The sequence below is a fragment of the Rhopalosiphum maidis genome, chromosome 2, assembly GCF_003676215.2.
Source record: "Rhopalosiphum maidis isolate BTI-1 chromosome 2, ASM367621v3, whole genome shotgun sequence".
Classification (NCBI taxonomy): domain Eukaryota; kingdom Metazoa; phylum Arthropoda; class Insecta; order Hemiptera; family Aphididae; genus Rhopalosiphum; species Rhopalosiphum maidis.
Window position 1 is genome coordinate 45,172,239 of NC_040878.1, and position 14,331 is coordinate 45,186,569.

General features: G+C 24.4%; 1 protein-coding gene across 2 annotated transcripts in view; it reads right to left on the bottom strand.

Moving 5' to 3' along the window:
* Window positions 1-14,331, bottom strand: part of LOC113553746 (ABC transporter G family member 23-like) — a 27,018-nt gene continuing 12,687 nt past the window's right edge. Inside the window, exons 2-15 of one of the 2 annotated variants that reach the window (XM_026957248.1) lie at window positions 9,352-9,484; window positions 8,305-8,459; window positions 6,729-6,836; window positions 6,544-6,634; window positions 6,334-6,468; window positions 6,108-6,241; window positions 5,556-5,787; window positions 4,281-4,458; window positions 3,835-3,950; window positions 3,682-3,752; window positions 1,733-1,821; window positions 1,219-1,395; window positions 899-985; window positions 1-715 (exon numbers count right to left, since the gene is read on the bottom strand). In XM_026957248.1, coding sequence (XP_026813049.1) covers window positions 483-715; window positions 899-985; window positions 1,219-1,395; window positions 1,733-1,821; window positions 3,682-3,752; window positions 3,835-3,950; window positions 4,281-4,458; window positions 5,556-5,787; window positions 6,108-6,241; window positions 6,334-6,468; window positions 6,544-6,634; window positions 6,729-6,836; window positions 8,305-8,459; window positions 9,352-9,484 — 1,939 coding nt within the window. In that variant the 3' untranslated portion in view covers window positions 1-482. The remainder of the gene's footprint in view (window positions 716-898; window positions 986-1,218; window positions 1,396-1,732; window positions 1,822-3,681; window positions 3,753-3,834; window positions 3,951-4,280; window positions 4,459-5,555; window positions 5,788-6,107; window positions 6,242-6,333; window positions 6,469-6,543; window positions 6,635-6,728; window positions 6,837-8,304; window positions 8,460-9,351; window positions 9,485-14,331) is intronic. The other variant, XM_026957247.1, reaches the window with a different exon arrangement.

Genomic DNA, 14,331 nt, shown 5'->3' on the forward strand with positions numbered 1-14,331 from the left:
ATGGAATCAATAATTTACACTTTATATTTAATAAAATAAATAAATACAATAAGTTATAATAACAATAATAAATATTTATAAAAGTAAGTCACTCAAATATTTTCAATATTTAAGAGTTACAATTTTTATTTTTTACTCAAAATTTTAATTTACACGAAGTTTCATTAGAAATCACAGATGTTTGGATAAACTAAAATTTAAATTATTATGATTAAGAGTATCATTCCAAATATCTATGAAGTCTGCCATAATTACACGATACTAAAATAGTACCATAGGGTAGAATGTATTCAATAATACAAATTAATTAACTTGCTTTGCTATCAAAATTAAAAAATAAATAATTCATTTTATATTCAGGTTGGTTGTAAGTAGAGCATTGGTGTCATATAAACTAGCCGTTGTCTGTCTGTATACAATTATGACAAATAATATGTTTATTGAAATATACATAATAGATACGACCAATTCGTATTCTCATATTATTTTCTCAAGATCCATAGATCTTTGTTTATTCTGCTAGTGATGAATATGGCTATGATCATAATAGTTGACCATCCAAATATGGACAACAGTCCCATGTATACAGGCTCGGAGTCAAAGGACCAGCCTTTAGCGGTTACGGCCAGCAAAGCCCTGACCGGTGCGGTCAATGGAAACAGAGGACCAGTTGATTTCAGCAAAAAATGTGCACCTTCCAAAGGCCAAATCAATCCTATTTACAAATAATGCCAATAGATTAATATTTTTTAATTTAACTATTTTAATATAGTACAATCAAGTAAATAATGCAGAATTTGCATATTGGGTTAATATTTTTTTCAATTATTTCATTATAAAAAAGTCAGATATGTAAGTACATATTAAATTATTGATGATTATTGTTAAAAAACCTTACCGCAAGTGAAAGACATCATCAAGTTACTGCCAGTGCCTAGGTACGTAGCGAATATGAAATCTTTGCATATGGCACCAATTAAGAAACCTGTATAATTCAACAAACGTTTTTACAATCGATTATATCGCGACTGTATAGTAAGTTCCGAAAACAAATTACATATTTATATTTATACTTGTGATCATCAACAATAATAAATAGTTAATAAGTTAATAGCTAGATCGAACGTTAGAGAAACACAGTACATTTTAATTGATGGACCGTGTGTCATAATAACTACAACTGTTTAAGTTAACGGTGATTTTAATTTGACAACTTACCGAAAATCATTCCTTCCACTCCTAGGAGTATGAGTATAAGTACCGTGGGAAAATGATCTCCCAAATAAGGATTGTCAAAGTATATGTACATCACATACATGGATATGGCCGTTTGTACAACGTGTATTATCATTTGCATTATGACTGTAGACACTAAAACTTCGGTGAATTTAATACCTGCAACAAACATGGTCAATTATATTTTAATGGTTTGACAATCATTATCTAAGCCCTAAGGTGTGATGAACGGACAGTAATTATAGCGTTTATTTGATTTTCATTTCAGGGGGGTTTTTTATGGTCCGTCCCGATTCCGCTATTTATTATTTATATTGTTTTATATTGTTTACCTGCAAAAGAGCATGTTTACGATTCGGGATTATAATTGGATGTTTCCCAATATCGACATGCGTAACCACACTAGCCCCGTGGGGAAATATACGGGCAAAAAAATATTACATTCGCATATTGAATTTGTAATTTAAAAATATATGTATGATAAAGATATACTCACCAGAAACCATCATCCTTTCCATCATGCCCTCTTTTTTCTCCGTTAAAATCAAACCCGCTGTCAACAGTACCGGCAAATAGTAACAACACCTGTCGAAACAAATCGTATCCAAAGTTTAATCATTTGTATCACAATACATATGACACTTTATCTCGTTGCCATGTACAAACAAAATAGTCATTATACCATTTCAGAATAACAATAATGCACTCATCCCTCCTCACCAGAATACTCCATTACACGAAACGGAACGCGTGTACAAGAGAAGCGATATTATTATTTTGAAGACATCTAAAGTCACAAGCGCTATGTGCTCGTATATTATATTGTGTTAAAATAACGTTTAATAGGATGTTGTGTATTTTCCGTCAACATATTTCCGCCACTCGTGACTCGCTGCTATATTATTACCCTTTCCTTTCTGATTACTCGATTTTACCCACTTACTCTATAATCCCTCTTCCCTCTTTCTCTTTGCCACCTGCGAACGACTTTTCATCAATTTTCCAACAGAAGACGAGTATACAGCCACCTATTTGCATTTGCCTTATGCGTCAATCACTAATGACAAACCAAAAACAATATATGAATGTCAGTTTTACTCAGTTAGATTTTGTGATTTAAAGTTGGTAAAATAAATACAAAGTGTCATGAACCGATAAGAGCAAAACTACTGTTTATGTAAATAAAAGTAACGCAAGGCCATTTATACTGCAGTACAGTGAAAGTTAACGGCACAAGACAAACGATCAAAAACCAAAGTTGATATATTCGAATAACTACAGAAATCTACATAAAAAAATATCGTGTATTTTTGACTCGTTTATGGTTGTTTTTTGACGAATACATAGATTTTTATGCATTTACATAACAAAAAAAAATACTAAAAGTGATGGTGTTATCAACACATATCAAACTACAAATAATTTTTATTTCAAAATCTCAAATTTAAACAGAGACTAAAAATTTTATTTTTTAATTGACTATTTTTAAATACCATTAAGTCTCTAAAGTAAAAGAAAATATTCTAATTTTTCATAAAGCTTTCATAATATGTATTTTAAAAATAATACAACTCCATATTATATTATATGCATGTAAATATATTATTTTTGTTATTTAAAAATTTGATAAATCTTTACTAACTAGATAAGAAATACTATTTTTTAAATTTAAATATTGTTGGATTTTATTTTATTTCAACCGTACGATTTGATATTATTAATAAATACAAACAAAATAATATTTATGAATAATTAATCTACATGTCATTAAAATATACACATTATCATAATATATAATATAATAATATTCATAATATATGAACTAAATTGAAAACAAATATATTTGATTTTTATAAATTAAAATTTAATTAGGTATTATTAATAAATATTATATATATCGTGCTATTTAAATTAACTATAAGCGTATTAACTATTAAATTGTGTTTAGCACGCAACTTTAAAAGGTTGTTAAATAGCATAATCTGTGATATTGTAAGAACCTATAACTATTTTTTCTAGTTATTGAAGAAAAATATTATGTCTACAACATTTAGAAAATGTTTAACTGATAAATACAATTTTCACATCGTATGTGCCTTACGCAATGAGATTTTCAACAGAAGAATTCCAACCTTCTCATTCTTTTATATATTCTCATAATCTATTTAAGTTGTTCCGAACTTTCGTATTAACAGATTTTAATACCAGACTCTTTGGAAATTTTCCTTTGTTCCGATGTTTTCAAGACTGAACGATAATATTTAATTTAATTAAAATTGCATTATCAAAAATAAGACAATTAAAGTAGGTACGAAAATTATATCCTTTTGTTTTTATGTGTTATCTTAGAACAAAACTAAAATTTTCAAGTTTAAATATTATATGTAATTTAAGCATTATTATTATTCCTTAATATTGTATTTATAATAATATTAATATACTTACAGACACAGTATGGCTGCCGAAGCATAATGGATGAAAGTTGTATTTATCGAGCCATATACTGGTTCTTTAAACTATAATAATACAAATACATTAATTATTAAATTTTTATTGTTTTTTTTTTTTTTTCGTGAATATTATTATAAATATACAAACCGTTATAGGAGTGTTTCCAATTTTAGTACTAACATTACATTTAGTCAATGCTACACCCAAGTACTCTTGCATACCAAAAATAACATTTGCTTTGACCATATTTCCAATGTATTGATCTACGATTAAAACAAAACACATGAATAAACGTTAAAAATTTTCCCGAAATATGAATTGGTTTTGTATCTACTTTTTAATGTATTTTAGTTGAATTTTATTATTCATTTTAAGAGCCTCTAAAATTAAATTATATTCGTGCTTTTCAAAATATTTAAAAATTTTAATGTATTATTTTTGAATACCTATTAGTGTCAAATATTTTTAATTTTAAAAGTATTTGCTTGTTACTAAAATATAGTTATTACTCCCAATTTCTAATTTAAGTTTTATGTATTTTAAACTTTATTTTTGGTAATGTGCTTTTAACATGGAAACTTTCAATCACTTACCAGACAAGTCTATCCAAGCCTGTACTGTACTTAGTTCTACGTCTAAGTCTGAAGTCCTAGAGGCGTTTACGAAACGTACAGCCATAGATGTTGTATAATTAGTAGGGAAATATAATAAACCCCAAGCATCATTCCTCTTTACAGCTTTAAGAGCAGTATCGACATCGTTATAATGTAACTGAAAAGAAAAAAAAATGATAAATTGCATACAAAGAAATTGCTTTATTTTGGTTTTGTTTACATAATACATTTATATACTGGAATACCATTGAATTAATAATAATGAAAAAATATATATAAATAATAATAAATATAAAAAAAAAATGAAAATAATTGCATATTTTTTTATTTTCTATTGATTGATAATTTGATTTTTAATATACTTTTTCCGATTTAAAACCAAAAAATTACATTACAATTGAATGAAAAATTTTTAAATAATATATAATATTTACATTATATTATTATTATTATTATTATTGAGCAAGTGTTGAGTATGTATACTCAACATATTGATATATTTTTTATAGCTATTGAATTGTTTTTTTATGATTTTGAAAATCAAAAATCAGCAATTCAAATGTTATGTTGTAACTATATAAGAAAACAAATCTTATATATATATATATATATATTGTAAATTTCAGAATAAAGTTATAGAAATTGGAAGAAAATGGTAGTTCCTTGCATGAATTCCATTGAGACCACACATGGCTTAACGTTGTTAACCAAATATAATTTAAAAGAAATGAAAAAAAAACCAGAATATTTGTTGCAAATATTTTTATATCATTCCATTCTATTTATTATGCACATCACAAAGTAATGGAATTTAATATATACCTTGTCAACTATAAGCATATTTTTAGTTTATCAAAGAATATTATACATTTATTACACACACCCGGGTCATTCAAATTTGTATACGTAACAAAAACGGTTAGGATTATGATATTAAGTTCCTGCTCAATTATTGTACTTACCTAACATTTAATCCTTAGAATTTTTATAATTTAAAATTGGAATGACCCATTTTTATATGTATTCATATAAATACGTATAGTTTATATTATATACATACGAGTGTGTAAAATGCTTTGAAACTAGAAAATATTGCAGTTTTTAAATCCTTTTAATACCTTAATTTGTAAAAATAATAAAATAATTATGCATTTGTACACTTAGGTAAGTAAACAAAAATAAAAAATAAAAACCTTAATCTAGCTAAAATGAACAATTTTTCAAGTTTTTACTTTGTTAGTTCGATATACTTACAATATTCATTGATTTAGTTTTCATTTGTTCGACATATGCACAACTCATTATTACATCTTGAGGATTATCGAGGAAACATCCTTTGTAATATTCGGGCTTACATTCCCCTGATTGTCTATGCTGTATTTCTTCATTTACGACCGCAATATACAGCCCTTTCGGATCATGACCAATTGCAAGGTTAAAAAAATAAGTTTGCACTAAAGGCAGAAGAAACAGGAAAACTAAAAACCTAAAATTAAAATAAATACATGTTTATCTTTTTAAATAATTAATATAAAACAAATAAATATTTTGATATAATAATATTCTCCCGTTAAAGTATTATAACGATTTACAATTATTTCTTATATTGTGCATATTAAATGAAACCTATTTCTAATACTTTTTATAGATATTCAAAAACATAGAGAATAATGCGATTTTTAATTTTTATTAATTTTATTACATAAATGTATTTAGAAATGTATAAGTACAGCATAATGTTTTATTATATTATAGTTTTCATTAAAAAAGAAAAACATTTTTTTTATTCGTTGCATTTTTACTTACGACTTTTGCTGCCAAAGCAACGATACATTTTTGTACAAGAGACAATTCATTCGATTTAATCGGAAGAACCCGTCATCGAATTTTAATTTTGTATTGGATTTTTTGGAAGATAACTTTTTGTATGAATCATCAACCTGAAAGCCAACAACCAAAATACGAATTAGCCGTTTCCTATTTATTATATGATAAGTAATGTATGTATATACGTATATACAATTAAAGGCACCTGAGTATTGGAAGATGTTTCTTGTTTATAACTTAGTGACAAAAAGGCTTCTTCTAAAGTAGCTGTATTACATCGCGCTATTAAAGTTTCAGGTGAATCTTCAGCCAATAAAATGCCCCCTCTCATCATTCCAATCTAATATTAAAAACAATGTATTAAATTATTATTATTATCGAATAACTAATAAACTATATTATTGTATAGACTCACTGTATGAGCTTGTCTGGCTTCTTCGATGTAATGTGTCGTGATGATTATCGTTTTACCTTCCTCAGCAAAGGACACCAAATGGTTCCAAATACTGTAAATTTCACGTTTAGATTTATTTATAAATCATCTAAATTTTAGATTTTAGATTCTAAAATACCAATTATATTATTGTATAGTGAGTATACCTATGACTTAGAACTGGATCTAATCCGACCGTAGGTTCATCTAATATTAAAATATTTGGATTATGCAAAAGAGCAACTCCTAATGACACTCTTCTTTGTTGTCCACCGCTTAAAAAAAAAAAAAAAAAAAAACGATTATAATTTATTCTATTATGACATTCATAATATTACTATACAATTAACCTAGAGGCACTCAGGTACACATTACTGACTCGTAATTTATTAAACTATACTTATTGTTTATATATACCATTCCAATATCAGAGTGAAATAATTATAATATTATTTTGTCATAAATAATACATATTAAAATTAAACATTTATATTTGTTGATAATTATTTTAATTGAATGGTTTGAAATGTAAAATATTTCCCAAATTAGATTATTGTATTTTATTTTGAAAGATCAAGGACTGAAAATAAGTATATGAATACTAGAACGATTTAAATGAAATGACATAACTGCATTTCTGATAGTACTCAAAATGATACCTTTTTAAAATAAGTACATATAATTAGTCAATTCTTTGAGATTTTTCATGACTTTTAAAAATAACAAATTGGTTTTTTTTTAGTTAAACCTTTTTATAACAATAAAAAATTAACTAAAAACTATTGTAGAAATTGATTAAACATTACTAAAAAGAACAAAAAAAAAATAAAAATAAATGTTTTTTGATAAAAATATTATAGTATTTAGAAAAATCACAATAGCTATTAGACAATCTACATAACGTAAGACACTAAAAGTATCTAAAACTATAAATGTGTTAACAAATAAATTTGAACATATTTAAAATATTATCGTAAAAAAAACAACATTTTAGTAAAAAGTAAATACATGCTTCCCTTTTTTATCGTTATTATTTTTAAACTATTTTTTTTTTAATGAGGTTATGTATTTTTAATTCATTATTTCTAAGCAGAATATTTTTTAAATTACTTACTTAATTATACAAAACAATTTTATATGAGTAGTTTACAAGCAAGATAAGTATTTAAGCTTCATACGTTTTGTTGAGTAAATATACCACATACAATTATTGTTCACTTCTCTATTAATATCAGCTTTAAATACTTTTGATATAAATGGCATAATATAAACTAATTGTTTTAAATTTGATTTTTATGAATCAAAGAAATAAAAGTTAAATTTTGCTTTGGAATATTGAAAAGTTAAAAAAATTATGAACAATAAATACAGAAGAATATATATATTTTTTAAAGAAAAAGTATTTTTATTTCTTAAAAGAAATATCCTCAAAAAGACAATATTCTTTTAAATAATGAAGCCTTGCATTAAATAAATCACCTTGTAGATAATATTATATTTTTGATTGTAGCATTTTATTTTGAAACAGGACATTTTTAGAAATTACCAATCATTACCAATAAAATTATATTATACCATTTTAAAAAATATTTTATTATAAGTGAATAAAACTTAGCAATATAAAAATGTGATGCAAATTGGTATTTTCTTCTTCGTATTATTATAGAAAAAAAATTCTAAAATACATTTCGGTACTGGGTTATTTTATTCAATAAAATTAAAGTTTTTAATGATAATATTTACCTAAGTGTTTCAACTAATCTATTATCAGATGGAAGTTCCAATAGTAACGCTAATTCTTTGGTTCTTTTTGCGATTTCATCTTTATTCATGTTAAGCATACCACCATAGAACTTATAAGTTTGTGATATTGTTAAATGTTCGTGTAAATTTAAATCCTGAAATAACAAAAATGTCCACAAGATTAATAGGTTTAACGTATAAAATATATTACATATATTCTCAAAGAAATAAATACAGTAACCGTTATCTTTTTGGCTGTGGCAAAGTACATGCAAATAATTTAACGTCAGTGTATTATTTCAATATAAACATTTAGACACAATATATAAAATCTGCATACATTTATCGAAGTTGTTTACATTTATTCTGTTAAATGAACTAAAATTGAATATCTAGTTGAATAGATAGGGATAGTATTCAGTTGTGCACGTCATATTATATGAGAAAACCAGATCGAAGTTACTAAACAATAGCTTAACTTGAGCACAATTATTGCTCCGGAATCGTCTTACAGACATTAATTTTCGCCTAATCTGATTTTCTATTCTGAATAAATCTACGTGATATAAAGTAACAGGCAAATTCATGACTATAATTCAAACATATAATTGTGTTAAATTGAGGTCCTTAGAAAAAAAAAATTAAATTAAGGTAAAGAAGATCGACTTAAGAAAAAATGTATTATATAATATCTAATAAAAATTTAAAAAAAAAAATTAAATATGGGAAATATTATATTCTATACAAAAACGGTATTATGCTTATGTCCACTATCTAGAATTCTAGAACATTTATTCACACCGAATATATATATATATATATATATAATCGGGACCAACAATAATTCTGTGGGTTTTTGATCCCTAATGTTATACTTGAATTTTCAATGATAAACATAAAACTGACCCGTTAGACATTTATGGGTACCCAACAATATCCGCTTTAACAATAGCCATACATATATACGGTCCTCGTGATAATATATCTATTTTCTTTTTTATCACCCATTGGATATGATTTCAAAAAATAATGAACTAAATTTCTTACTTGTGGCATATATCCGATATCTTCTCTTTTAAGCGCTTTTACCATTATTTCACCAGAATCCAGTTCGCTTCTACCGACAATGCAACTTAAAAGCGTTGTTTTACCACATCCGCTAGGTCCCAAAAGTCCATAACTGAAAATAACGCAAAAATGTAAAATATATTGTATTTTTTTGTACATACATATATGTATAACTATAATACACGTTATCGTCTTTATTTAAACAGAAAAAAAAATGTACACATTTTTTATTTATTTCAACTTTAAATCTACTCTTGGATAGAATAATTGATTAGTTAAAAGTATTTTAAAATTATAACAACAACAATATGACAGTAATATGAAAATCATACACCAACCCTTATTTTGATAACAAAACTTCTGGAAGAATGGTTTATTAATTAAATAATGACACATTTTAATATTATGAGAAATAAGAATATTTAAAATTCAAACATTAACAAATATTAAAATTATATAATACGAGTATATATGTATAATGTATACGCGAGTAATTAACTCGAGTTTTAAACAAAATAAAATATAACATAACACGTAGGCGTAAAACAGCATTGGGTTATTACCTTAATCATCACTTGCATTTAATTATAATTATGTAAATATAAATTAAAAATTATTTTTTTAAATCATTTATCAAACTTAATATTATTAACATAATCATAGATCATTTTTATCAACTGCAAATTTAATATAAAATGTAATTGTCTTTAATTTTGTTGAAAACATATATTTAATACCTAAATTTAAACTTCGTACTTACTCAAAATTATATAATAAAAAAAAAAATTCCCACATTAATTCCAGTTTTTTTATTGCATTTTAAATAATACTCGCAATGTAATTAGAAACCGTTTATTTTTTTAATACACAGTTTTGGTAATTTTAATGCACATTTATACACATAATATTTGTTTTATATTGCACAAGTACATAATTGCTTAAAAGAATTATAAATATTAAAACATTTGCAAAAACTATTACATTTCTTATTGAATTTTTTTTAATTAAAAAATCATATATTTTAGCAACATGCAACTTACTAATTATATTAAAAAATAATAATATGATTACAAATTACACTGTATGTGCATAATGTATTAATGCTATTATGTGTAATCACTATGAAAATTTATAAGTTGTGGTATGTTATTAAGCATTAATCTAACCAAAAACCATACCACTTTGTATGAAATTTACTACTTATTTATTTATAACATGTTTCTAGATAAAGTGTATAATATTATGTATGCGAATTAAATTTCATTTCATAATGTTACATAATTTGAGCTTGTATGGAATTTAAAGTTCCATTTCTAGTGCAGAGTTTAGATAAAGAGCGGTTACTTGATTATATTTCTATTTGAAAATACATTTTTTCTAGGGATTTTTGCGTATATTCCTTAGATATATTAAATGGGTTTTTCAAATCTTCGTGTTCGTCCGTGTATAGAATTCTAATACTCTAACTTCTAAGTGACAAGATTGGTTAGATCGCTTAACCGACAGAGTCCTCTCCTGAGTAGGAAAAGTATATGTTTACTATTGATAGGGGAAAGAGTGGTATGCACTTATATATAGTTACATACCGAATTAATATTTATACAGTGTGATTCACCAATATGCCTCTTTTTTTATCCTTTAATAATAGATTGATTCAAATTCCGATTATTAGAATTTTTAAGTAAAGCCATATTTTCAAATACTTATATTTTTTTTTATCATTTAAGAAGTGTCTACAGTGACACAAATATCTTTTTTTCGAATAAAATCCACTATTTTTTACTGTTAAATAAATTACTTTAAAAAAAAAAAAATTATGATGTACATAAATTGATATTCGAAAAAGTAGTATCAATATAACACCATTCATATTCTAAATTATTTATTATTTTATTAATAACTTCATATCATGTACTTATATATTCTATAAAGTACTTAAAATTTAATCATCAATAATGTTTATCTGTCACATTAATTAATATGCATTTTCCTATAATTGTAGGTATACAATGTGCTGAGTAGTAAACTATATTTAATTGGAAATTTACGTGGTGAGCAATCTGCTTAATTTAATCAATTTGTTCATATATTAAATTTTATTTAGGTATTAGCATCCTTAATAAATAATAGTGGTATAATATAAAATATAAAATATAATATGTAATATTTTATTTGAATATTATCCTCAGACATTTTTTACAAATAAGGTATTATACAAATTGAACGGATTCATATTTATGTAGAAACCTACATCAAGTACATCAACATATTTAAGACAACCATTACCTTAATTATTTATAATAAAATACAGAAGTTTGAATTTGAAAAAAAAAGTTGTTTATATTATCATAGGACACCTTTTTCAATGTCATAAAACAATTTAGTAAAAAAGTAAGTATTTTTAAAAAAAATTCTTAAAAATTTTTAATATAATATTTAAAAATTATAAAAACCATAATTTGATTAAATTTGCTTTAAAAGTATAAAATATTTTGAGTTGAAGTCTATTAAGGTTTTTTTTAACTATTTATTAAATACATTTATTTTAACTGTAACTATGGGTTGGAGAGCATAGAAATATTATTAGTTTATAAAAGTCGTATGATGATGATCCATAATTCATTGTAGTCAACATAATTTATTTATGTATACCAATAAGTGTATTATTGAGTTAAATAGGTAATACTATTATTTCATCTTTAATATTTATATTCTTTTTATTCTTTTTTTTTAGGTCATGAAGTCAATTCATACTAAATTTGCAATATATATTTTAAATGTTTGATATCTATTACCTTGTACATACGATTAAATTTAGACAACGTAATTTTAAAATTAATAAATATAAGATACAATTTCTTGAATAATAATATATACTATACTTAATCTTAAAAAGTCTAACAAAAACATTTGCTATATTTAAAAAAAAAAACTAAAATAACATGGCTTTTAAACATAGTTGAATTAAATCAGTTATAAAATACAATTCTTTAACAAATAATTTAATCCATAACGTTTCAATGTCTGGAACTTTGATACCTAATATTATTATATTAACGTAATGGATATTGTAACTTTATTTTGATAAACCTAATGTGTATTTACTTCAAAATGATACATGTCACATTACTAGTTGAAAATTGTATTATGTATTTATTTTATCAAATAAATTAAAACCGTTCAGTTATAAGGAATAAGCTAGGCCAAACATCTACATATCCGTATATTTTTTTACTGTTCTTACAATAACAGGAAATGAACAAAACCGGAATTTAATAGGTAGTATCCTGACGGTCACGTGAAAGTACTTGTCATTCGGAGTATAAATAAAATTTAATTTACTGGATTTATTTTTCAATGCCTAGTAATAGCATTTAATTAAATATATGTGTTAAATTAACCTGAAATGAAGAAATATAATATTACAAATTTGGTATCGGAAATATATTATTATCATAATATTTACAATCTTCAATTTTTTTTATTAGGTACATAAAAAATCTATTTGTATATAATATATACTTTTTATAGTATAATAATTGTCTTACATGTCATGAAAAAAAAAATCATTATATTTTTTAAAGTCATATCTGTATTTTTATATTTCTTTACTAATCCGTGTATAAAGTATAACATATTATGTACACTATATGTATTTTTTTAAATATTTTAATTGAAATTTCACTTGAAATTCAAATTATTTAATTTTTTATATAATTGCCATTATTTTTAAATTAAAACAACATCCAGCACAGCTAGTGTTTTAAAAATAATATATCATATTTACTTTCCACATTTTGTAACTTTAAACAGTGTGATTCTACCATTATACCGAACTACATAATTTCTTGGCTTTTTATTTTTATTTTTTAATAAAATTAGTAATTATTGTTTAAGTATTCATTTTGTTATACTCCCTTGTATTTTAAACTTATACCATAATATCATTTTTTATGTTTTTATTCTTCATAGAACATATTTGTATTTGTTTTTTTATTTACAACTTTTTTTTTGAATCAGTACATTAATTTTAATTCAATATATTTTTTAACTAGAAAATAAAATGTATACACAATACGCTAGTACCACTAGATGTTGAATATAATTCATTAATTAAAATCAATTTCAAATGTATAACTAGAGCAATTGTTTGTCTGTTCTTTAATGTTTGTTATTTAATAAATTAATTTGATCCATAACATTAATAATATATGTTGCTAATAAAAAAAAAATATATATTTATATAAAATTTTTATAAAAAAATAGTGATTGAATTGAGCAAAGATTTGGTATTATAATTATCTCAAATAATTTAGATAATTTTAAAAAATGGGTTAAAAATGAATTGAATATTAATTTTACGAATTACTTAATAGTATAAGTATAGATTATATTTATACATACATAAATTGGTGTCCACGTTATACGGTATAAATAATAAAGTAAAAAGTTTTAAGATTTAGTGTATACTGTTTTAGTATATGTGTATATATACATATAATGATAATAAAATACCCATTAACCGGAAGAAAATTGGTTTTTAGAGGATGCGACTATTAAGGACGAAATGTAATTATTATATATAATATTATAATGCAGAAAAATCGAATGATGTTTTTACATCTGAGGAAATTCACTTTGCTCCGCTGCGCGTGGGGATGATTTTACGGTGACACGGAAAATTGGTATATACCCGCCAGCCATCCGGCCATCGAAAACTCCATTTGCCGTTCGTTAACTTTTCCGAATACTTTCTATACAATTTATACATGGTCGCGCTAACCTATATTCAGGTGCTATATAATATACAACGATAGGTACGACAGTATACGATTTTTATTACTTTTTCCCACGTGTTCAGTGGCACTCGTGCGCCTACCTACTGTTTTGTACCGTGTTGATACGAATACAGTTTAATAGCAGTGTTGCGCATAATCTAGATTACATTAATTTATCTAA